At 41.6% G+C, this 25,579-nt stretch overlaps 1 protein-coding gene across 3 annotated transcripts in view; it reads right to left on the bottom strand.

Moving 5' to 3' along the window:
• LOC144498672 (uncharacterized) overlaps positions 1-25,579 on the bottom strand; it is an 89,912-nt gene that overhangs the window by 9,744 nt on the left and 54,589 nt on the right. For all 3 annotated transcript variants that reach the window (XM_078220133.1, XM_078220134.1, XM_078220135.1), the window contains exons 2-4: positions 17,191-21,546; positions 15,990-16,058; positions 13,668-13,751 (exon numbers count right to left, since the gene is read on the bottom strand). In XM_078220133.1, the coding sequence (XP_078076259.1) occupies positions 13,668-13,751; positions 15,990-16,058; positions 17,191-21,418 (4,381 nt within the window). In that variant the 5' untranslated portion in view covers positions 21,419-21,546. The remainder of the gene's footprint in view (positions 1-13,667; positions 13,752-15,989; positions 16,059-17,190; positions 21,547-25,579) is intronic.

Genomic DNA, 25,579 nt, shown 5'->3' with positions numbered 1-25,579 from the left:
CATTACACCAGAAAATACTTAAGTTTTTACTGCTCAACTTTTCCCACTTGTTTTAAATATCAGTTCATTATGTTCTCTATGCAAGATCACATCCTATGTCTATTGGAATGTGAAAATTTCATCCTTCAACCATGTTGGATAATAATGAACCCTATTGCAAGCATTCTAATTATCCTGGTCACAACTACGGTCATTCCTAATTCTAGCCTACAAATCTGAAATAATCCTCAATGGACTCTTTTCCAATCCAGATTCAGTCTGTCTCACTTTATGCCCCATTATGCTATCGGATTATCCCCAAGGTTACAGCTAAAAACAATTTAATTTGACACTCGTGCCGCATCCATTCCATAGCGGTCACTAGCCTCAGACTCAAAATTAGCAACAGGAACGTTGTTGCTACAGTAATCCAAAAAAACACCTATTGCAGTGAACACTTAATACTGCCGGTTGTTTCTTCGCCTACCAGTGTAGGTCAACATATTTTTTGAGCAAACATATTAAGCTTCGACCTTAAAAATTGTTTTGCTACTTTATTTCGCCTCCAGTCACTTTCTCCTATTTCTCCTGTTTAAAAGGAAATCTGATACTCCCTCAACTAATAGCCGAATCAGAAGATCATGAACAGAGTCACTTCAAATGATAGTTCTCACACAAGTATACAGCTTACCCAGATTTGTTTTTTAATTCACCTGAAGGGTGTTGCATCACAGTTCACTGAGTTTACTGTAGCCCACATTCTAAAAACCTGATACACTGGATTGCATAACTATTGTGTTTGTAATCAGCTTAAATTTTCAGAGCATAATAAAACACAGCCAGATTTCAATTTTATAACCCCTCAGAATATGATCAAGATTCCTTGACTCCAAAATATTCAGTTTGTGATAACTATACTGGTCAGACCAGTTGGAGAAATTCATCAAAGTTGATTCCATAAATTTTCCACACAATTGTTAGCTCTTCAACCTCAAGCTATCACCTTCATAGTTTGTCTTTTTGATTCCTTGCTATTGTCAGGTTCTGTCTTTTTAGCTGATTCAACATCACTGGCTACGCCAGTATTTGTTGCCCATCCTAATTTTCCTCGAGGTAGTGGTGATGAGCTGCCTTCTTAAACTACTGTAGTCCATGTGGTGTAAGTACACCTACAGTGCTGTTAGTGTGGGAGTTCCAGGATTTTGATCCAGCCACAGTGAAGGAATGGTGATGTAGTTCCAAGTCAGGATGATGTGATTTGGAAGGGAACTTGCAGGTGTTGGTGTTCCCATGTATCCCTTGCTGCCCTCGCCCTTCTAGGTGGTACAGGTCATGCATTTGGTGAAAGGTGCTGTCGAAGGAGCCTTAGTGAGTTGCTGCAGTACATCTTCCAGATGGCGCACACAGTGGTCACTGAGAGTCAGTGGTGAAGGGAGCAAATATTGAAGGTAATGGATGGGGTGCCAATCAAGTGGGTTGCTTTCTCCTAGGTGGTGTCAGCCTGTGAGTGTTGTTGGAGCTGCACTCATCCAGGCAAGTGTAAAGTCTTCTATCTTATACCCTCACTTTATCAAGCCCAGCAGGCTGTATGCTTCAACAGCCTTAGCAACTTGCCTGACCAAGGTGTGTCTTTTTGCTCATGCACAGACATTAAAATTTCAATTTCTTCCCAGATTCAGTCAATTCATTAGATTTCCATGCCCCCCTCCATACCCTACATGTCCAAGTTCATACTCACTTTCACTTCAGAAGGTATTAAAGTTTTGGTTCTCTGTTGGAAATAAATTGTATTCTTCCTTTCATAGGTGGAATGGTTTGTCAAGATTTCACCTCCATTTTTGAATTCCAACCCAGTATCCAAAGGGGCTTCCAGTTGAACCAACTCTTCTTAGTCCTCTGTGTATTTCTGCTCCAAAACTGTTAGACTTCACTGCGCTGGCACATTTGTCTAATGAAATGAGCCTTAAATTACCAAATTGTACTATGCACAAGCTTAGTGATGGAAAATCTTCATATGCATTATTTGGACGATTTGTGAATTTTAGGTTATGTCAAGAAGGTTTGAAACTAAGCATCTCTTGGAAGTTCCGAATATTTTGATGTAACTAAGAACAGACATGTGAGTCTTTTGCAATGTCATAGCTCGGACACGTTTGGACTCCAGCAGAAAAGAGAAGCCAAAGCTACAATGTTCATAAGCCAGGAAGGGGCCTGAAGCCTCGCTAACCCAGGGTCCTCCGGTTAAGAGATATACATTAGGTTCGATTGTTCTAGAGAAACTAGGAGCATTCTTCCTATTGATCAGGGTTGCAAATATTTGGTTTGAAGTTTTTAGTTATGTTGACAGAGGGGCACATGCTTGGGCTAAATTTTGCTTTGGATCTTGCCAGTTGACAGGTATTTGTCACAGGTTGAGAATTTGAGAACCTAGTATTAGGCTTAGTTAGTGACTAAAGCAACAGTCACAGGGCTGAGAATTGCCATACGAATGGTAGGGGGATTGAATTTAGGAGTCGTAGCGTTATGTTGCAACTGTACACAACTCTGGTGCGGCCGCACTTGGAGTACTGTGTGCAGTTCTGGTCCCCACATTACAGGAAGGATGTGGAGGCTTTGGAGAGGGTGCAGAGGAGGTTTACCAGGATGTTGCCTGGTATGGAGGGGAGATCCTATGAGGAGAGGCTGAGGGATTTGGGATTGTTTTCGCTGGAAAGGCGGCGGCTAAGAGGGGATCTTATTGAAACATATAAGATGATTAGAGGTTTAGATAGGGTGGATAGTGATAGCCTTTTTCCTCTGATGGAGAAATCCAGCACGAGGGGGCATGGCTTTAAATTGAGGGGGGGTAGTTATAGAACCGATGTCAGGGGTAGGTTCTTTACCCAGAGGGTGGTGAGGGATTGGAATGCCCTGCCAGCATCAGTAGTAAATGCGCCTAGTTTGGGGGCGTTTAAGAGATCCGTAGATAGGTTCATGGACGAAAAGAAATTGGTTTAGGTTGGAGGGTCACAGTTTTTTTTTTTAACTGGTCGGTGCAACATCGTGGGCCGAAGGGCCTGTTCTGCGCTGTAATGTTCTATGTTCTATGAATCCAGTGTTAGAGATCAGTGGATCCAATATAGACAGGATTGCCAGGACTGAAGTAATTGTCTTGACAAGAGAGAACATTCAACAGCAAACAGCTGTGAAATGTGTAGTTTCAGCAGTTAAGGTGGATTGGAAGTTTCAACAGCTAAGGTAAACCGGGAAGTTGTAGTTTGGAAAAGCATCAAGTAGAGTTGAAATTTTAAAGTTGCAAAGGAATTTTTATTTATATCAGAGTTATGTTGGCTAAGCTATAATTTTGAATGACATCGGGAGTCAAGAGGTCAGGTTCAAGGAAACAAAAAGAATCCAGAAGTCCCCAATCCACAGGAGGGACAGATCAACCTGCATTGAACTCATGTATTGTGCCACGCCTCTAAAGGCAGATTGGACACAGCAAGAACAAGGCCTTGTTCATGGAATTTTGTACCATTGGGTTTATCCTGAAAAGCTTCCATTTTACAAAGATCTCTCATCTGAAGAACAGGCTTGGTTCAGGAGGGAAGCCAGAGGAGGAGGAGGATGGGGAAGAGAGAGGAGGGAAGAGGAGATTAACATTGCCCTCATAACTTCTGCAGTAAGGCCAGATCTATTGTCAGAGTGGAGAACGGTCAGAATCCTGGGCCGGAATTCTCCGGCCGTTCATGCCCTGCTGCCAGAGGGGACGGAGAATTTAACACTTAGCCAAATCTCCATTCACTGCAGTGGACGAGAGAATCCCGCTGGCATGAATGGCCAGAGAATCCCACTGACATGAATGGCATCTACTCTATCAGCATCCATTCTATCAAGTCCTTTCAAAATTGTGTTTCAAAGGTCACCTCCCATTCTTCTAAACGCCAATGAGTGTAGGCCCAACCCGTTCAACCTTTCCTCATAAGACAACCCCTTCATCTCAGGATCAAGCTAGTGAACTTTCTCAACTACCTCCAATCTGAACATTCTTCCCTTAAATGAGGCAAAAACTGTATGCAGTACCCTGGTGTGATTTCATCAACACCATATACAGTTGCAGCAAGACCTCCCTACTTCTGTACTCCATTCCCTTTACAATAAAACCAGTCAAATGCCTTCTCTATTCCTTGCTGTACATGTATGCTATTTTTTTATGCATCAACAAAGATACCTTGGCATTTCATAGCCTATTTAAATAATATTTTACATTTCTATTTTCCCTAACAAAATGGGTTAGCTCACATTTTCCCACATTATATACTGTCAATGTTTTGCCAGCACATTTAGGCTATAATCCCTTTGCAGATTCTGTGTCCTCAAATTTCATTTCCACTTTGCTTTGTATGGTTAGTAAGCATGGCTATAATATTCAGTCCCTTCAACTAATTAAAAAAGATTGTGATACCTGTTAATTTATTAACCTGAAATGACCCATTTATCCTGTCAAGTTAGCCAATCCTCTATCAATCTCACCCCAAGTAGTAGGAGTATTTGTGCAGTGACTATTAATGTGCACTTTATCAAATGTCTTTTTGTAAATCCAAATGCGCCAATCTGACCCATTCCTCGTTACCTACTTGTTACATCCTCAAAGAACTCTTAATAAATTTGTTAAGACACAATTTTCCTTTTACAAAGCCATGTTTTTGAGTCTTCATTGCATAATGAACAATCAAAATGTCTTGTTAACCACTTCCTTATTGATTCCAGCACTTTCCAATGACAGATGTTCAACCGACTGGCCTATAGTTTTCGGATTTGTCTCCTTGTTTTTTTTGAAGGTGTTACATGTGAGATTTGCCAATCCAATGGGACCTTTCCAGTATCTAGGGAATTTTGGAAGATTACAATGTCATCTTAAGTGTCATCTGCGAATTTTGACACACTACACTTGGTCCCCAACTCCAAATCATCTATGTAAATCGTAAACAATTGCAGTCCCAACGCTCATCCCTGAGGCACACCACTAATCGCCAACCAGAAAAGCATCCATTTACCCCCACTCTTTGCTTTCTGTTAGTTTACCAATCCTCTATCCACGCTAATACATTACCCGTAACACTGTGCACCTTTATCTTATGTAGCAGTCTTTGGTGCGGCACCTTGTCAAATGCCTTCTGGAAATCCAGATACACCACATCCACAGGTTCCCCATTGTCCACTGCACATGTAATGTTCTCAAAGAATTCTTTCCTCATGGTACTTTATCGAGATGAATGTGAATGTTTTTTAAATTTACTATTCTGTGGGATGTGGGCATCACTGGCAAGCCCATCCCAATTGTCCTTGAACTGACTGGCTTGCTAGGCTGTTTCAGAGAGCATTTATGGGGCAACCATTTTGCTGTGGATCTAGAGGCACATGTAGGGTGGATTAGGTAATGATAGCAGATTTCCCTCCCTGAAGGGAATTGGTGAATTAAATAGATTTTTACAACAATGATAATTTCATGGTCACCATAATGGAGACCAACTTGCAATTCCAGGCTTTCATTGATTTCAAATTTTACCAGCAGCAGTGGTGGAATTTGAACCTGTGCCTGTGGACTACAACTATGCCATCATCTCCCCCAAAGTACCATCCATCCTGTCACATCATACATTATCAGATTCAAAATAGCCTGTTCCCTGGTTTATTCAACATTCAGTTCTAAGTAACTATCCCAAACACACTATGAATTTATCCTCGAGGATATCTGACAATTTGATTTGTCAAATCCAATATGATTAAATCATCTTTTTTACAAGTCCCCATTATGTCTCGATTTATACTCTGTTGTAAAATGCAGACTGTTAAGGGGGCTTACAGACTAGTCCCACCAGTATATGCTCCATTTTCTTCAAAATTATACTCGGGTTAAACCTATTGCTACCATGAGTTTTTGACAGAATCCATCAGCAATGATCACTTTGTGAAGCTGGCAACAGGTGTTAAAAAGTTGAACACTTTTCAGCTATCTCAAATTCTGGGATATTGTATTTTGATTCCTCCTAATTGGAGATAACTTGGTTATTTAGTATGATGGATCAGACAATCCACCTACTTTCCAATGTCTTGCAATTTGCTACATTTGTCTTGGTGACAGCTTTGTGAACCATTATGCCCTAGTCCTCAGTAAATATGAACAAAGAACAATGCAGCACAGGAACAGGCCCTTCGGCCCTCCAAGCCCACGCTGCTCCCTGGTCCAAACTAGACCATTCTTTTGTATCCCTCCATTCCCACTCCGTTCATGTGGCTATCTAGATAAGTCTTAAACGTTCTCAGTGTGTCCGCCTCCACCACCTTGCCCGGCAGCGCATTCCAGGCCCCCACCACCCTCTGCGTAAAATACGTCCTTCTGATATCCGTGTTATACCTCCCACCGCCCCCCCCTCACCTTGAACCTATGACCCCTCGTGAACGTCACCACCGACCTGGGAAAAAGCTTCCCACCGTTCACCCTATCTATGCCTTTCATAATTTTATACACCTCTATTAGGTCACCCCTCATCCTCCGTCTTTCTAGTGAGAACAACTCCAGTTTACCCAATCTCTCCTCATAACTAAGCCCTTCCATACCAGGCAACATCCTGGTAAACCTCCTCTGTACTCTCTCTAAAGTCTCCACGTCCTTCCGGTAGTGTGGCGACTAGAACTGGGCGCAGTATTCCAAATGCGGCCGAACCAACGTTCTATACATCCGCAACATCAGACCCCAACTTTTATACTCTATGCCCCATCCTATAAAGGCAAGCATGCCATATGCCTTACTCACTACCTTCTCCACCTGTGACATCACCTTCAAGGATCTGTGGACTTGCACACCCAGGTCCCTCTGCGTATCTACACCCTTTATGGTTCTGCCATTTATCGTATAGCTCCCCCATACGTTAGTTCTACCAAAATGCATCACTTCGCATTTATCAGGATTGAACTCCATCTGCCATTTCTTTGCCCAAATTTCCAGCCTATCTATATCCTTCTGTAGCCTCTGACAATGTTCCTCACTATCTGCAAGTCCAGCCATTTTCATGTTGTCCGCAAACTTACTGATCACCCCAGTTACACCTTCTTCCAGATCGTTTATATAAATCACAAACAGCAGAGGTCCCAATAGAGAGCCCTGCGGAACACCACTAGTCACAGGCATCCAGCCGGAAAAAGACCCTTCCACTACCACCCTCTGTCTTCTGTGACCAAGCCAGTTCTCCACCCATCTAGCCACCTCCCCCTTTATCCCATGAGATCCAACCTTTTGCACCAACCTACCATGAGGGACTTTATCAAACGCCTTACTAAAGTCCATATAGACGACATCCACGGCCCTTCCCTCGTCAACCATTCTAGTCACATCTGTCTCTGATAAATGTTGAAGCTTAGCTCTAAGAGCTCAGTAAGTCAGCATCTTCTCTTTAAAATCTAAGTGTTCTGTACTGCAGTTAAAGATGCTGAAACCCAACAGTCAACAATCTTCTAGTTTCATTTTTTTGGAGGGCTGTAAACATTAGCAAATCTTACTCTGCTATTAAGTCTTATACCTAGTTTCAAGTAATGCTGCTTTCACCATTACATCTTTGATTTTTTTCTTAATCTGCATTTTCCCAGAAAAAATGGGGACCCGAGTGGCTGTTCTCTATTGATGATATTGTAGAATTGAAAATCAATTAAATACAATTCGAAGTTCAAAATATCAGAGATCCTTAGTAACTGTTCATGAGGGGTATTTGTGGAGGTAATACTTGGCACTTATGCTTGAATTATATGCTTGAATTATAATTCTATACTTTGTCAGAGAATATCAAAGGAAATCCACGTGTGATTTAATATTAACAAAGCTATCATCTCAGTCCGTAGAAATACTTCAACTTTTCACAAATGATTCACATGATCATAATTGGTAAATAGAAGCGGTCCACATAACAGATTAATCTCTAATACCTGTGTATCAACTTTCACATTAAAAATATTGCTGGGGATTAAAATATCCTTGGGGTAAAAATATTCTTTGGGACTGTCAACCCTCTAAAATGAAGACCATTTGTAGCGAATCTGCACTTTCAGAAACATGTGCCAAAACCCATTTGCTAGTTTAGAAGGATGAGGGGTGATCTTATAGAGACATATAAGATAATGAAGGGGCTGAATAGGGTAGAGGTGGAGAGATTCTTTCCACTTAGAAGGGAAACCAGAACTAGAGGGCACAGCCTCAAAATAAGGGGGGGGCCGGTTCAGAACAGTTGAGGGGGAACTTCTTCTCTGAGGGTAGTGAATCTCTGGAATTCTCTGCCCATTGAAGTGGTGGAGGCTTCCTCGTTGAATATGTTTAAATCACAGGTAGATAGTTTTCTGATCGATAAGGGAATTAGGGGATATGGGGAGCAGGTGGGTAAGTGGAACTGATTCGCTTCAGATCAGCCATGATCTTGTTAAATGGTGGGGCAGGCTCGAAGGGCCAGATGGCCTACTCCTACTCCTATTTCTTATGTTCAAGGATGGTCATGACAATTCTTTCTGGTTGTATCACAGCTTGGTATGGGCTCCTGCTCTGCCCAAGACCGCAAGGAACGACAAAAGGTTGTGAATGTCGCCCAATCCATCACGCAAACCAGCCTCCCATCCATTGACTCTATCTACACTTCCCACTGCCTCGGCAAAGCAGCCAGCATAATTAAAGACCCCACGCACCCCGGACATTCTCTCTTCCACCTTCTTCCGTCAGGAAAAAGATACAAAAGTCTGAGGTCATGTACCAACTGACTCAAGAACAGCTTCTTCCCTGCTGCTGTCAGACTTTTGAATGGACCTACCTTGCAGTAAGTTGATCTTTCTCTACACTCTAGCTATGACTGTAACACCACTTTCTGCACGCTCTCGTTTCCTTCTCTATGAACGGTATGTTTTGTCTGCATAGCACGCAAGAAACAATACTTTTCACTGTACGTTAATACATGTGACAATAATAAATCAAGTGTACTTGCATCAAGGCAAACTCACAGTCATTCCTTTTGCGGGCATTGACTATACCCTACGAGGACATTATTTTGTGTTTGTGAAATTCCACTAACCAACACCATCTGGCTTCCTTCCCAGGTCAATTAATTTGAAGATCTTACAAGACAATCTTTATGATGACCCTTGCATCTTCCGACACAAAGATATTGGCTCGCTGCAGGCATATAATAGCTACGATTAAAGGACTCCCTCTTCAGCATGAGACTTAGACTTGGTAAATCCTGTTTTATCATAAATGGGATCCAGGTGATTCATGATTCAATTACCTCTGGGATATTTACAGACTGGGCTATTCTGGCTTGTTTCCAGTAGTCTCTGCAGCCTGCTAACTTGATGATCAGGTCAATCATTTCATAGAATTGCATCCATCAAACCTATTTTTTGGACTGGGTTATTTTACTGATTCTGTGATACTTGGCAGCATTAAGTTTATCATTTCAGGAGCAAACCGATTATTTGTTTCTTTACCAGAAAGATCTCTGCCCATGTATCTAAATCACTTCCATTTATCGGAGAAATCTGAGCCCATCCTCTTCCGAATACTTCTGAAGACTGTCGATCTTAGATCATAGGTCCACTCCACAATTGCATAATTCCACCACCCCCCCCCCCCCCCACCCCCCCCCAACACACACACAGTGTATCTTTCTGGAGATCCCAGTTACATGTGGATATCAGCTTAACTGTGCCAGCTTGAATATTCACCTGTCCCCCTAACATCCACTTTCAATTCAGCTATTACGGGTTCCTGACTGGACTGTGCATGATGAGGTTTATGTCCTGCCTCTGCTATCCTGGATCCTAAGATTGATAAGCATTTTGTGTCTTTGCCCAAGCACCCAGTATTGAACTGATTTTGAAATGTGGGTGCTTATCTATTCAGCATTGACAGGCATTTTGTGTCTTTGCCCAAGCACCCAGTATTGAACTGATTTTGAAATGTGGGTGCTTATCTATTCAGCATTGACAGGGGAGAAGTGACTTCCCTGCTGGTTCTGCTTCTCCTTTTCTATCCAACTTCCTTTACATTCAGATAGGTTGGACTTCCTTAGCTTAATATCCTGCCCAACTCAGGAATCTGCCTTCCCCAGTGGATGCCCTTAGGGTGCTTTCTGCCCTTATAGCCATAGGTATCATGTCATTTAATTGATTTCTCTGCTTTTCTTTATTCTCTTATGCAGGGGGCGCAGAGTGGTGAGGGGGGGGGGCGGCTAGTGTTACCTCAGTAACTGATTAAGTGATGGCAGAAACTAAAGCATCTCCAGCATGGATAACATTTGCAGAAATAATCCAAGAACTGATATCTTAGATCCTCCAAGTTGCAATGTTTTGCCATTTTCCATTTAATGTTCCTTTACCTTTCTTCCTACAGAAGAATGTTCTACTGGACAATCCTTCACAATTTTCTATGTTTTTGCATACCTTGGGAGATCCATTTTACATTCAGTAATTATCTACAAGTACAAATTAATTCTAAGCTATGCTATTAACTGCGCTCTGAATTACCAGAGAACCCTAATTTCCAAGTCGAAGGACTGCATTTCCAATTGTTTTACTAGTCCTGCAAATCCTTTGGGCTACTTCATAAAGATTCCGTTAGGACTTGATTTGATCAGTTTTGCGGGTATCGCTTCCATGGTTTGAGTCACGATTACACCTGACCAATGAGTTGAGTATGACTTGGTCTTGACAAGAGTAGGGAGCTCTAATTATAATATTCTCATGTTGACTCCTGAGGAGTATGAATCCCGCTCTGAATTATCAGAGTAATGCTCCAGAGGAGGAGTTAGAACTTCGGTGGGGGGGTGCTTCTAACCAGTTTTTGATCAGCAGGCAACTAGACTAATGATGCCTGGCTCTGGAGTTGGGAAATAAATTTGGTCGGATTAGGATTTTATTTTTCGGTTCAGGTGAATTGGCCTGCAAGATACCTGTTTTCACTGGTGTTCAGAAGAATGGGGGGGGGGGGGATCTCATCGAAACACAAAATTCTGACAGGGCTGGACAGATTTGATGCAGGGATGATGTTTCCTCTGAAGTGAATTTGGGAAGGGGGGGGTTCACAGTTTAAGGATACAAGGTAGGCCATTTAGGACGGATTTGAGGAGAAACTTCTGCGCTCAGAACATAATGAACCCGTTGAATTCTCAATCACAAAAGGCTATGGAGGACAAGTTACTAAATATATTTAAAGATATAGATAGATTTCTTGACTCTAAAGGTGTCAAAGGTTATGGGGAGAGTGCAGGAGAATGGCATTGAGTTAGAGGATCAGCCATGATCGTATCAAATCGTGGAGCAGATTTGAAGGGCCAAAATACCACACTCCTGCTCTTATTTTCTGTTTCTCCATCTTGCTGCAATTGTATAGAGCCTTGATGAGACTGCATCTGGAGTATTGTGCATGGTTTTAGGCTCCTTACCTATGGAAGGACATACTTGCCATAGAAGGAGTGCAACAGTGATTCACCAGACTTATTTCAGAATAAGGGCAAGCTATTTAAGACAGGTGAGGAGGACTTCAGTCAGAGGGTGGTGAATCTTTGGAATTCTCTATCCCAGAAAGCTGTGGAAGCTCTAGTCATTGAGCTTGATCAAAACAGAAATCGATAAATTTCTGGATGACAAGGTCATCGAGGGATATGGGGATCGAGGGGAAAAATGACATGAGGTAGATGATCAGCCACGATTTACTTGAATGGCAGGGCAGACTTGACAGGCTGAAGTGCCTACTCTTGCTTTTATTTCCTGTGTTCCTATATAATAGGGATCCAATAGAATCAAGAGATTTCTCCCAGAGTCCTGACCACATTTATTCCACAACTAGTACCTCTGAATTGACTGTTCGTCTGTCTGACTGTTCATCATAGTGAGACCTTACGATGTGTAAGTTGGTTGCCACAGTTTAAAAGTGACAATGTGTCAAAATGATTTCTTTGGCAGTGAGATCATCCTGAAAGTGGTGGAAGGCATGACAAACAAATATTTCTTTTTAAATACAAAAGGAGGAAAAACATCCCAAACTAAATCATAATTGGTGTACAATGCATATGTAACCCCCTGCTGACCACTATATGGGGCTACTATTTAAATATTCAATCAACAGGATCCCGAATTCCTAGCGGTTGATGTTGATTTGGCCAATTCCCTGTTTACCCATAAATGTCAGTACTGTAATCGGAATATCAAAAATAAATTTAACAAATGTAATTAACAGACATAAAACAGTGAGCTCTGATCTATAACCATTGGGGCCCATCCATTGGTGCACACATGGGGAAACTCATCCTCAGTAACACATTTGTAGATACTGTTCCAGTTGGATTGTATAGTCCCCACCAGTTACTCACGACACACACACAGTCAGTCCAGAGGAGACACACGTGCGGAAGATGATGCCGCAGGAGGCAGAGGTGCCTCGAGCTATCCGTGCAGCAAAGTAGGTCGAGTGCGCTGAAGGCTGTCCTCGGCAGTAATGAAAAGAACAGGCAGGGGAACGCCTGGCTGCCTCTCACTCCAAACCGAATTCTCTCTGCCTGGAAAAAGCTCTCTCTCTCCACACTCCCTCTTCAGCTCTACCTCTTCCTGGCGCCTTTTTCTTCCTCCCGCCCCCAGAGCAATCCCATTGGCCCAGCCCACATCACTCAACCAACAGCATCTTGTTCACAGCACCCGCCCGGCAAACAGGACACTGAAACCCACAAGGGACAAAGAACACTGGTAAATGTCTTCCCCACAAATTTTCCTCAGTCCCTTACACATAGTTCAGGCAGCAATTTCCAAGGCTTGGCTTTGGTTCTGGTTCAAATTTTGTTGAACAATGTTCCTGTTAAGCTCCTTGGGGCTTTTTAAACTAAGTTAAAGATGCTATGTGCACACAAGTTGAGAAGATTAATAAAGTTAATCTAATCTTGATATGTTCCAAGTGAACAATTTTGCTCGTACTCACACCCTGCCCAGTCCTCACTGTTTGCTAGTAATTTCAACTTATATTTTAACGGAAATTCGAAGGAGGTATAAAACACTATGAAAGGGTTAATAATCATACAAGTTTAAAAACTACCTAAACTGATATGAAGTAAAGGTCTTTTTATAAAAGTTTTAACAGATAAGCACAAAGGCCATTAGTCTGAGAAAATACATTAAATCAGACATCTGGAACTGGAAAAGGAGTGAATATACACAGACACAAGCTGGGACAATGATAACTTGTAGCAATGATGGATTAGGTCAGCTAACATGATTAAACCTTCACGTTGATTGGATATTATAATTAAGCAAGCGCAAGGTGATAGTGATTGGTATATGCTAATTGTAATCGAATTTGAAACTACAATTGCTTGCGCATTTCTGAATTCTGCACTCTGGCTAGTTGCAGTCTTGACCTGAGACTTTCCAGGGTCCCAGCTATGCAGCTTGATTAAAAAAGCTGTTTAGGAGAACTCCGTGATGTGGTCTGGTTACTTGAAGGGTAAAGTTGTGATCAATTAAAAGGCTGACATCAAAGCCCGTAACACACTAGAACAGAACACTAACAGGAAGGAAAGGTGACTTTGTTGCACCATTCTTACTTTACTGTTACACAATTTTGTGTTTCATCATATGAGAAATGCAGCCATAGATTCCAGGAGGGAAAGAATCTACAAAATCCTCACCCGCAACATCATATCTTGTTTTCTTCTGTGGACTAAGGTTGTTCTTCTGCAGACTAGGGCTCTTGGCAGATTTTGTTTTCTTTCCTGGAAGAGTAGTGAGCAGCAAGTTTTACCAATGGGGGAAAATAAAGGTTTTATTAAACGTCACTTTATCACTTACCAAGGCTTTCACGAGATTTACTAAAGTCAATCAAATTCCACCAAATCCAAGGTCTTTTGATGAAAACAATACAAAAACAATATGTTCAACTTTTCAAAAAGTTGCTTATACATAGGTACACCCACAAATGAATAAGGATGAGATCTAGGTAGCACAGGTGATTAATCCCAAAACATACTGCCAGGCAAGCAGACAAGCCAGTAGCCAGCTAATGCTGCCCTGTAATCATTTATCAGAAGTTGTGAAAAATGGTATTTATGGGCGAGGGTGGCCATTCAGCTCATCCATCTAGAAACATGCCTTGTGTCAATAGCTGTTTCAGGGTTTTGCCTCCACTGACCTAGCTGAAAGTCTATTCCATAAATCAGTGTGAAAGAGACCTTTTCAAAACGAACAGTGCATTTTCCAAATCTAACTGGTGTTCTCTTGCAATTTACAGTGTTATTTATCCATCTCATCCTCGATATTGTAGGTTAATTTGCAAGGCATCTTTCCAACTGAAGTCCAAGTTTGTTCTGTCTTTCCTTACAAATCACCATCCTGACCATTAGGCAACACATCCATGATACTGCTCCCTGCAGTGTCTACAGCATCTCAACATAGCTTTGTCTTTCGGTGTCCAGACCTAATCTGGTCACTACACACTTATAACATCTCTGACTACATTATTCTAGCCAAGACATTCAACGTTATTTTGTTTTTTTGGACTGTTCTGAATTGGTGGAACATGCCAGTTATTGAATCTACAGTTCTTTCAGCTTTATTGTCCATTCCAACAGCATAGATTTTATTTGCTCATCACCCACACAGCACTTGAACATGTCAGCATTAAATTTCACCTGTAACTGTTTTACTCTCGTGCAGATTTTGTCCAACCGCCTGTGACTTCGAAGTTGCCTCTTCCATTCTACTAACCACCCAAGTTTAGTCCATGAGTAAAATAGACTTTTATAAAAATTGCACAACAGAACTTGCATTTCACATAAAAACACGATACATTTAGCTAAAAACAAATGGATTTATTCAAATAATTTCAACTACACATCATTTCATAATGCAGCCATTGGCACTCCAGTGTGTGTGAAATAAAGTGAAAATCATAGCAACTCCTGCAATGCAGAAGGAAATAACGGAGAGCCATGATCTAGTCAATTTAAACAAATTGTATAAGAGGTCTTGCAATGGCCAATGCATAGACAGAGTAATGTACATTCAAAACATTTCCAACACTGTTGACCTTAGTGGCGATAAGCAATAGAATGGCTGATCAGTGAGGCAAGTGGGTATTGAGGTTGGGGACATTGGGAGGAAAGAATGGATTTCAATTTAAAACCAGCTTCACGTTTAAGAAATCTGTGGATTGCTGGTCTGAGGCCAGGCCATGCCACTGAGGACTCTTTCCTCTCTTCTGATCAATCCTCAAGAGAGTTTACTGTAAGCACCCTGACCAATCCTCAGAGAGCTTACTGTAAACACCCTGACCCATTTCCAGAGATTTAACATAACAAAGTAAAGGTCTGAGCAACTGGGCCCAGAGCAGACAGATGCAACTCGCTTCCACCATGTTGAGCTCCTGATCTTGGCATGCCATACTAGATCACCATAGGAGAACCAGAAGGCCGAATAATACTGGTCGATTGTCACAGCGAGAGCAAGTGAATCAACTCTGCGAAATTAAGAGTTCTAGTTTGGAACTCGAGAAGTTTATGGGCCTTCACAAAGCATCTCGAAAATACGTGCTGACAAGGATACCCATGTGTCAGTTTCGCTGATTTTATTTTAATACTGTCAAATCATCCAATTCCAAATTCCTCCTGCAACCCGTGAGGTTCAAGGGTGGGAAAAATGGTAGCATTTACGATAGCCAAGTCATTGTTCTCAAAATCATGCACTTCAAGCATGATGCTCGTGGAATCAAACTGGAAAGTTGATTCAAACCAGAAATTTATCTTAGCTCGCCTTTTAAAGTACTAATAGTTGTGTTAATTTTAATAGCAAGAAAAACAAACGAAGCCATTGAAGCTTAACGGCCACATAAAGCAGCAGGGAAAACAGCAGCTTTAGCGACATTGAACTGAAGATGGTCAGATTTCAAATAGCAAACTTAATCCTGAATTCTTTGTAATTTAAAAATAGGAAAAGAGAGACTACAAGATCCTCACCCGGAGTATCACTTTTCCTTTGTTTCTGTGGACTCCAACAATTAGAAGCATCAGGTTTCCTTTTGATTACTAAAAACAAAATCAATGAATCAGGTTGGAAATGCTGGAATTTTTTCTTCTCCATTTTTAACATTTAGAAATATTTCATCTAGAAATGCTTTCTACCCTCCCCAGAAAATAAATGGCTGCAGTGAACAGGCAAGAAGGGTTTAACATGATGGTGCAGCCATGCTGATGTCGGGCAAGCTTGATGATCAGCCTCCATTCTTCTATCCATCAATTTTGTATGCAAATATTTCATAGAGACAATCCTTCAATAGTTTTGTTGCTGGTATTGATGTACTCTGTAGGCCATTTGGCATTGTAGCTGCATTAGTCAATTCTTCAACTTATACCATAATACAAGAAAGGACCAAATAAAAATGCATACAATTAAAAAGACAATTTACCTTCCTCCTCTCCCACATTTTACCAGTCCCCAAGACTTCAAAGTCATCTGTCTGCCTGTATCTCTAACCCCTCTCCCATTACTTTAAAAAATAACTACCATGTGGCTGGAATTTTCTAAAAATCATATCATCTTTGTTCCCACTTCTATCATTCATAATCCTGGAGTCTTTCAGAATGACAGCTCAATGGCCTCATTCACAAAAAGGCCAGAATCTCTATCACTCTTGATCCTACTTGCATCAAATAAAAAGTCAAAACTTTCAGTCTTCAAATCTGTTCATGGAGTGGCCCCATATCCATGATTACCTTTACATATGCCCTTGTCGACATTGTCCCGCCAATTTATTGTTCTTTGCTCCAGTGTCTACTCCATTACTGACACCTGATCCTTCAGCTATTTATTGCGCTCCCACCTTTCAGAACTCACCAGCTCAACCATTTCCAACACATCACCTTCTTTAAAATAGATAGAGTTATTACTACAGATTTGTAATTACTCCCACACATTTGTCTTACTTGAACAAAACGTGAAGGAAGGGTTGAGTCAAGCTTTTAGGTAGGGTGTGGATGAAGAGGAGAAATCGTCAGAAAAGGGGGAAAGTTTGTTAACACCTATGTTTCTCGTAACAAAGGCAGCTAAGAGGATCCCACAAGTTGGTATTGAAGGAATAGTGAGAATGTCAATACATCTTTACCAAGCAATAATCCCAAATTATCACATTGAACTAAAGAGCAGTCAGTTTTCCCATACCCTTAAATCCAAGTTTAACTCCAAGATGCCGTTTAACCTGATGAGTTTGGTCACTGGCTTCCTCACTCAATACATTCGGACAAGGATCTTCATTCACATTTTTTATTTTATCTCCATTATGCTCCTCTGCCAGAACAGTCCAAGTTGCTTTATCTGGCTCAATTTCAACCACATCCCGAGAAGTGTCTTTGCTTTGCTCCATTTCCTTCAGATAGAGATTCCTTTCAAGAGGAGCTTCGCATGGCAATTTATCTGATTCTGCAGATATATCATGGGAACTGAGGTTTGCATTGCTTGGCTTGCACAAACTGATTTCATTTTTTGCTGCTCTCATGTTGTTTTCACCAGAATCCTGCTGCATCACTTCAACACCACATACGTCTTGCTGCACTTCTCCCAGTACTTTATCCTGATTACTGTCAGGGACAATACTAGTGCAGCTCTGGGGTACAGAATTCCAGCTTTCAGATACTTCTAAGACATGCTTCTCATGAGTAGTAGCTGGCACACTGTGTGAAGTGGCCCTTATTTCCATCTGTTTTACAATAGAATTTGGATTACTAGTCTCATTGCTATAGTGAGTATCGTGTATTGCGTTTGGCAAATCTATCTGTGTTTCGGCTTTATTCCCCTGTGATAATTTACAATGGCAGTATATGCCAAGCACGCCAGATGCAGCTAACCAGGCATTAATACAACAATATTCTTTCTTTTCTCGCTGTTTTCCCTTCTTTACAGCACCGTTCTTATTGCTGAGAGACTGTAGTAATGCATGATTTTGATCCCCCCACTGTCTACCTGCCAGCTTCATCCCCATTGCCTTGGAACTGCTAGTCTTCCACCCATCACTGCTGACAATCTGTGATGCTTTACTTTGAGTTTCTACACTCAGTCGGCCATCTGAGCGACTGAATGTTTCAGACCATGCACTTTCTGAAGGCAGCCTCTCATTTGGCTTTGCTATTTCTGCAAGCAGATTCAGAATTTCAGTGTGTCCAAGCACCTTGATGTTGCAAGGTGAATGACAATCTGAATCCTCATGGAGGCCAGCTTTATCACCTTCATCTGGCACATGCGTTTCTTCAATGTTGGGTAATTTACACTCAAAAGTTTCTCCTTCTCGTAGATTATAGCGTTTGCAAGCTGACTTCTCAGTGTTGCCGCATGCAAGTGTGGGAGCATAGGGATTCCAGAAATTTAGCAAAGTTTCAATTTCTGTGTCAATTGAATGCAACAAATCATCAAGGTCCTGAGTTTCCTGGTCAGAAAACTTGAAGAGAGATGGATTATCAATTTCAACAGTCAAGATATTCAGGTCAGATACCAATTTGGCATCCTGCTCTTTGGGATCAGATGGTAAAACAGAATCAGTCAGTTGAAGTTCAGTAAGATTGTCTTTGTCTCTAGTTAAATCGATCAAAATGTTAGCTGCAACATCATTAGGTTCAGGGGTCAGCTGGCTCATGTTTCTTTCCAGTGAATTTTCTAATACCAATTCCACATTTCCCATTTTAGCAGGTTTTACTGGGGAGCACTGTCCGCTTTCCAAATTAGGTGGAGGCACAGAGGCCAACTGAGGATTTTCCTTCACAACAAGCGCATTACAATCTTCAGGATTTTCTTTGTCTTTCAAACTGGATTCTCCAGTTGTTGATTTCTTTATTGAAGATGAATCACTCACTTCCTCCGCTGAGGAGCTGGTTAGGTCAACCAAAGGACAAGGTGAGTCCCGCTGAGCAGACCTCCACAGTCCAGTATTGTCTCCAAGCGAGAACACACCAGTGATACAGATCTCAGATTGAACTGCATCATCTCTCGTAACAGTTTGATCAGCAACTGTAGCGTCATTGTTTGCTGAGTTTTCTCTGCATGCTACCAGCTCTGAAGAGCTTGTTGTTTTTTTATTAACAGGTAATGGTGCATTTTTACAACTACTTACGTCCTTTAAAGCATGTTCCACAGCAGAAGCCATAAACCTTTTTTGAGGTGGACTATCGGTTACGTTTTTCTGACTATCACAAGCTGTCCGATCGTGTTGGATACTGGAGTCTTTAGACAATATTCCTGTATCCAAAATTAGGTTTCTCTTTTTCCCATTTAACTCCGTGTAAGACAACGACACTCCAATTGGAGTCTTCTGATTGGGTTCCAGTGGTGCTTTCGCACAATTTGTCTGCTGCTCAGTTAATCCTCCCACAGTTGACGAGCTGACACCTGACATTTTTTCACAATGCTGCCCAGTCCAACTCGATGGCGCAGAGGCCGACGACAATGCTGCTTTAGATTTCTCCGGCACTGGAGGAGGCACTTCCACAACTGAATTAGAGGTTTCACCTTGGCATTCATTAAGCCTTTCTGGCATATGCTTTTCTTGAGTCAATACTGTAGAGGGGCCACAAGCAGAAGCAGCCTCCGCATTCTGGCAATTCTGCACAACCACAGAAGGTGGGAGCACAAGTACAAGGCCAGGGGTATTCTGCTTCCCATAGTCTCCTCTAGATACAAGTTGAATAGGGGAGGGTAGCGAGTTGTCACTGCTGGCTGCAGATGACAGATTAGAATCTGAAGAAACAAGTTGAATTGTTTGTTTACCTACATCTTTAGATGCCAATTTGATTGCTGAGTATAGCACATTCATAGAATGTGGAGGATCTGAAGGCAATAGACTACTCTGATGATCACTGCTGTTATACATAGCCCCCACTTCAACTGTAGATGCAGTCAAAGTCTGTTGGATAATTGAATTTGAACCATCTATTGATGAAACCCCAAAGTTGTAATGTCCAACAGGCAAAGTGGATAATTGTGAGCCTGCAGAAATTGTATTCTGGGAACTTACATTAGCAGTTGAAATGCGATTTCCTGGGGACGTTACATGATGTTGTGCATTTACATCTGAAGATACTGGGGACGTTATAATACTATGTTCATTCATTGTTGAAGGTGTATAAAAGAAGTGAATATTGTGCACATTTTGCTGCCTGTATAAACTTGGCTTAAAAGGGAGGGGAGGTACAGCTGGTGCAAGGGGAAAGTTTCTCTGTGCATTGATCTCTGTAGTGGATGACTGAGTAGTTTGATTGTTCTTTTCAACTGACTTTTCAGGAGCTGAACTGGCACTTTCTAATGCTCTATTCTGATCACTTAATTTATGATGCAACTGCGTCTCTTCAACACGCAAGTTCTTCACATTAGAAGGGTCAGTACACTGAAAAGTATGTTGGCTTTGCTGCAAATTTTTCCAGTCATGAGACATTGGAGTAACCCGTGCAAGCACCATTCTCTTTTGTCCATTTGAATTTGCAGGTGAAAACCAAGAATTAGTGGTAGTGTGCTGGGTACTGTGCTGTGTATTGGGCTGCAAACTCAAACAAACCGATGGCCCAGTCCGTTCAGAAACCTCAAAACTGCCATGAGAAGAGCTGCCTCTTGCTGGTGTTCCATTGGGGAGACTAGGTCGAGAAACACAATTGGTGAGGGCCGGCCAGTTTCTCTGACAAAGCTGAACAGGTGCGGCACCAGCCACAGCTGAAGGAGTTTTGTACTGATCTTGATCTGTACCCACCTTCCGATAAGCTGTTTGAATTTGTATCTGTTCATTACATTTCCCAAAATTATTTGTCGTTGCACCAAGAGGGGATTGAGAAAAATTTCGATGTTCTTGGTCCATTGAAATTTGAGGCACAGTTCCATTTGCAGATGTTACTGAAATGAGCATTTTAGAAGAATGAGCTACATTTTGACTTTGATAAGCTAGCACTGGATTAAAGGCCTGCATTACCCTGGCAGAATTGATATTGTGGACGTCATCAGTCTGAATTGTTTGCCCAGTAGTTGTGGTGGTCATCCACACAAGTCCGTTCACAGCAAACTGCTGGACTCTTTTACTGGTTACTGTATTGTCTTTGGCAAGTATTGCGACTTGCCTCTTCCCTGGAGCAGCAACAGTTTGAGACGTTGACTGTGAAACAACTTTGTGGATTAAAGTGTTTGGTGCTTCAACAAGGGAAAGCACTTGTTGAGACTGTGCCATTGGCTGAACTGTTCCAATCATCTGGTTGAGGGTTTGCAGGGCGTTCTCAACAGGTTTAGCACTGCTGTTCTGCTGAGTGTGCAGAGGTGTTGGATGCACAAATGTTCTGTTCGCAGCACAGGCTGCATTATTAAGAATCGGCTTAGATACCGGATACGGTGGCGGCAGTCCCCTCTTGAAATCATAAATTTTCATTACTGCAGTTCCGGACAAGAGGAGTCATCACTTTTCTCAAAGTCGAGTCATAGTCAGCCAGCTGTTTAAGGTCCTTGGTACAAAACCTTTAACCTACATAGAGCCTGCGCCACAGGGATACAGGAATTCTGCAACAAAACAAAAATGGAAATTATTAGGAGTTTTAAACTGTACCTATAAATGATCCTGGCACAGCTCCTAAGGTGATGGACAAACACACAGTTTAACCTAAAGACCAAAATGTTTCTCACAAAAACAACTAAATTAAATGACGATAAAATTGTACACAGTGCGATCCCCCCAGGTTTCCAAAGTTATCCCAGATGACGATACTTTCCCATTGGGAGCCAGACAGCAAATTACTTCTAATATACCAGGAGTTTTCACAAGCCATTTGTTTAAAACCTCGAGATAGTGATTATAACTAGAATCAAACAGGTCTGAAATGGGCTTAGCAGTAGTAAGTCATGTTAAAGAGTGATGAGACATGCAATACTTATGGGTGAATCAAGCACCTGTAAAGTAGAACTTAGCAGGCTACATTGGAGAACTCAAGTCAGGAGGTGGCATGTGTTATGTTCTCAAGGAGGCCAATAATATTTTAAAAATTGAAGTCCCAGTTATTAACAAAGTAAATATACCACAAGATTTCACATTTTAAACAAAAGCTTTCACTGTACAAGAATTAAAAGCAAGCACTGCTAATTTAACAATTTCATAACCCTTTACACCTCAAAATCGCAACAGAAAAGACTCCATTCCATTGTATTTCCAACTGAAAGTTCCCTTATACATTTCAAGATCTTTAGGGCTTTCTTCACTTCTGTTGAGTCGAAACCAAGCTATGTCACATCTCTTAGAAATTCTCTTTACTTCTCCTCAGTTTCCTAGTCCGGCACTTGGAGACATCCAGAGTTCACTCTGTATACACAGATCAACCCAAAAAAATGTTTTTTTTTAAAAAAAATTCTAACACCCATCTTTGGCAGATATAACTGTGCATTATTCTTGGCCAGTCATTAAAATCTGATCTTATCATTCTTTAACCTCACCCTTCAGAGAACATTTTGTGTCTTGGGACACCTTCAGTCTCCAGATAATGTTCTGAATTTAAATTCACACCACTTGATAACTCTGGACTAGGAAATACCATTTAACTGCAGGCCCTATCACTGACATTAGTGTCAACACAATCATCTCACTGTATGCAATGGAACATCGGAATTAGGAGCAGAAGTAGGCAAATTCAGCCCTTCGAGTTTGCTCTGCCATTCAATCAAATCCTGGCTGATCTCTCCCCACCTGCTCCCCATACACCCTTATCCCTTTTTTTAAAAATTAGAAATATATCTATCCCTTCTTGAAACCAGGGGAGGCGAAAGCCTAATGGTATTATCGCTGGACTATTAATTCAGAAACTCAGCTAATGTCCTGGGGACCTGGGTTCGAATCCCACCACAGCAGATTGTGGAATTTTAATTCAATAAAAAAACATCTGGAATTAAGAATCTACTGATGACTATGAAACCATTGCTGGTCGTCGGAAAAACCCTCGTTTACTACTGCCATTTAGGGGAGGAAATCTGCTGTCCTAACCCGGTCTGGCCTACATGTGACTCCAGAGCCACCGCACTGTGGTTGACTCTTAGCTGTTCTCTAAGGGTGACTAGCGATGGGCAATAAATGCTGGCCAGCCAGCAATGCCCATGAATGAAAAAAACAACCAGACTCCACCACGCTATTGGGCAGCGAGTACCATAAATTCACCACCTTCTCCAAGACACCCAGATCTCTCTGCCCAGACGCATTTTGAATCTGCTTTCCACTTAGGTAATAATTTGCCTAGTTTTTCTGCCAAAATGGATCACCTCACAATTATCCACATTAAACGCCATGTGCCAAATTTTGGCACATTCTCCTCAACTATCCATATCCGTCTGTAAAATCTTTATATCCTTTTCACTGCCTGCTTTCCCACCTGTTTTAGTATCATCCGCAAATTTGGCCCGCGTAACAAATACATTTTTAATAAGTGCAGAGAGAACCTTCATCCTATGCTTCCCCACTGTCAGTTAGAATTTGTTGTTGGTGATCTTAAGAGGATATTCTGTGGTGTTAATATTTCTTTAGAACATTGACTAATCTCTACTGCAGTTTAAATTGGCTACTACATGTTGCAAAGTGTGACTTTGAGCATTTTTTACTGAGGAAAGAGATGTTCTTGCAAGTTAATTGTTAGCTGCTTAATTGTGTATTAGCATTTGCAGCTGCACATGGCAGAACTACAAAGCTTTGACTGGATCTGTTCGTTGTGAAATTGTTTAGTTGTGTTCATACCTCCATCCCCCACCAGGATGGTCTCGGAGCTCTCTGCTTCTTCCACAAACAGAGGACCAATCAATTCTCCACCAGCCTCCTGTCTGTCCGAGTCTGTTCTCACTCTGAACAACCTCTCCAACTCCGTTCAATTCCTCAAGTAACTTGCTCAAATAAAAAGGCATTGCTCTGGTCCCAGTTATACATGTCTTTTTGTGGGATACGTGGAACATTAATTATTCCAGACTTACTCAGTCCCCCCTCTCATCTTTTTCCCAGTACATCAATGACCATTTCAGTGTTGCCTGCTACTGGCATGAACTGGAAAACTTTATTGAATTTATTTCCAATTTTTACGCTTCCCTCATCTTCAGCCAGGTCCTTTGCTGATTCTTCCCTTCCTCAACTTCTGTTTCCATTTCTGGAGGTAGGCAACCAACTATTGTTCACTACAAACCCACAAGACTCCCACAGCTACCTGGGTGACATTTGCTCACACTCCATTCAATTCTCAGTCCCTGGGTCTTTCACATCTGTTTCGATGATGCAACTTTCAACATCAGCACTTTGGATATCTTTTTTCCTCAACCAAGGATTCCCACTGAAAGCCTTCAGCCAAGTCTGGTTTATTTTCAACAGTTGTTCTCTTCCCCCTCCCCCATCCCCAATATGGTTAGTCTTGTCCTCATCTTCCACTCCTCCAGTATTTGCATTCAAATTATCTTCTGCCACCTCCAGGGTAATGCCACCACCACATTGAGGCAACTTCTAGACTGGGTGATTACTTTGTGGAAGAAATCAATTCAGTCCCCAAGCATGACCTCAAACTTCCTGTCACTTGTCATGTAATTCGCCTCCTTGGTCTACCTCTGGCCTCTGTTCCTCAGCCTGGTAAGTGTTCAGAAAACAAACTACTTTGTTTGTTTGCTGAAATAAAGGCTCTTCTGGTCTCACTGGATGGCTGTTTCAGATTTCACACCTTCTCTCAGCAGAGCTTATCGCAGGTGTTATGGTTCAGGTTAGAAACTCCGAAGTGTTTTATGGAGCCCCCTGAATCAGGTTTTGCATCTTGAATTTGGCTATTAAGCATGAGATGTTTCTCTTCAGGTTTAATTCAAGTGATCCACTAGGGAGCTTTTATCAAACAAAGTTTATTTCAGAATATAATTAACATGTATAATAAGAAAATCAGCAAGAGGTTTTATCAATTACAAACAAAAAGCAAAACAACCACTATAATGTATAACACTCATGTTCCAATTAAAACCAAAACCCTTGGACAACAAAACCCTTTTCACAGGTTTAACACAGCACAGACTATTGCTCACATGATAATGAAAATTGGAGTCCCTTGGTTGAAGTCTGCAGTTCTCTGGATTCAGTCTGAAGACAAGACAGCTTCCCAAAGCACCAGAGACACTCTGGTCCAGCCCCCCCAAGAACAGCAGGTCTTCACACTTCAGGAAAACAAGATCTTGTTTTCATCGAACAAACAGAAATTGCAAAACAACAGGGAGAGGGGGAAAACACTTCTTAGCTTGCTGTCCCTTCTAAAACTCAACTCGAAATCTGCAGCTCAAAACTGAAAAATCCCGTCACCTGAGCTGCCCACAGTTATTTTCTCCTCCCATTGACGTCACCTAAGCCTCTGAACATGAATTTTAAAAACTCTTTAAAGGTACACTATCACACAGGACATCTTTCGTGCTTTCCTACTGCCTCCACTTACAGGTCAAATAAAATGTAATAACCTTCCCTTATTTACTTACGAAACCTTTTAAAAGTAGGGGAAGTTCCTGAAACTCCCCTTCGAAATTTAACAGTTGAAAATCCAAGAACCTATTT

Source organism: Mustelus asterias, chromosome 9 (genome assembly GCF_964213995.1).
Source record: "Mustelus asterias chromosome 9, sMusAst1.hap1.1, whole genome shotgun sequence".
Taxonomy (NCBI): Eukaryota; Metazoa; Chordata; class Chondrichthyes; order Carcharhiniformes; family Triakidae; genus Mustelus; species Mustelus asterias.
The sequence above is the reverse complement of the archived record's forward strand: the minus strand, read 5'-3'. Positions and strand labels throughout refer to the sequence as shown.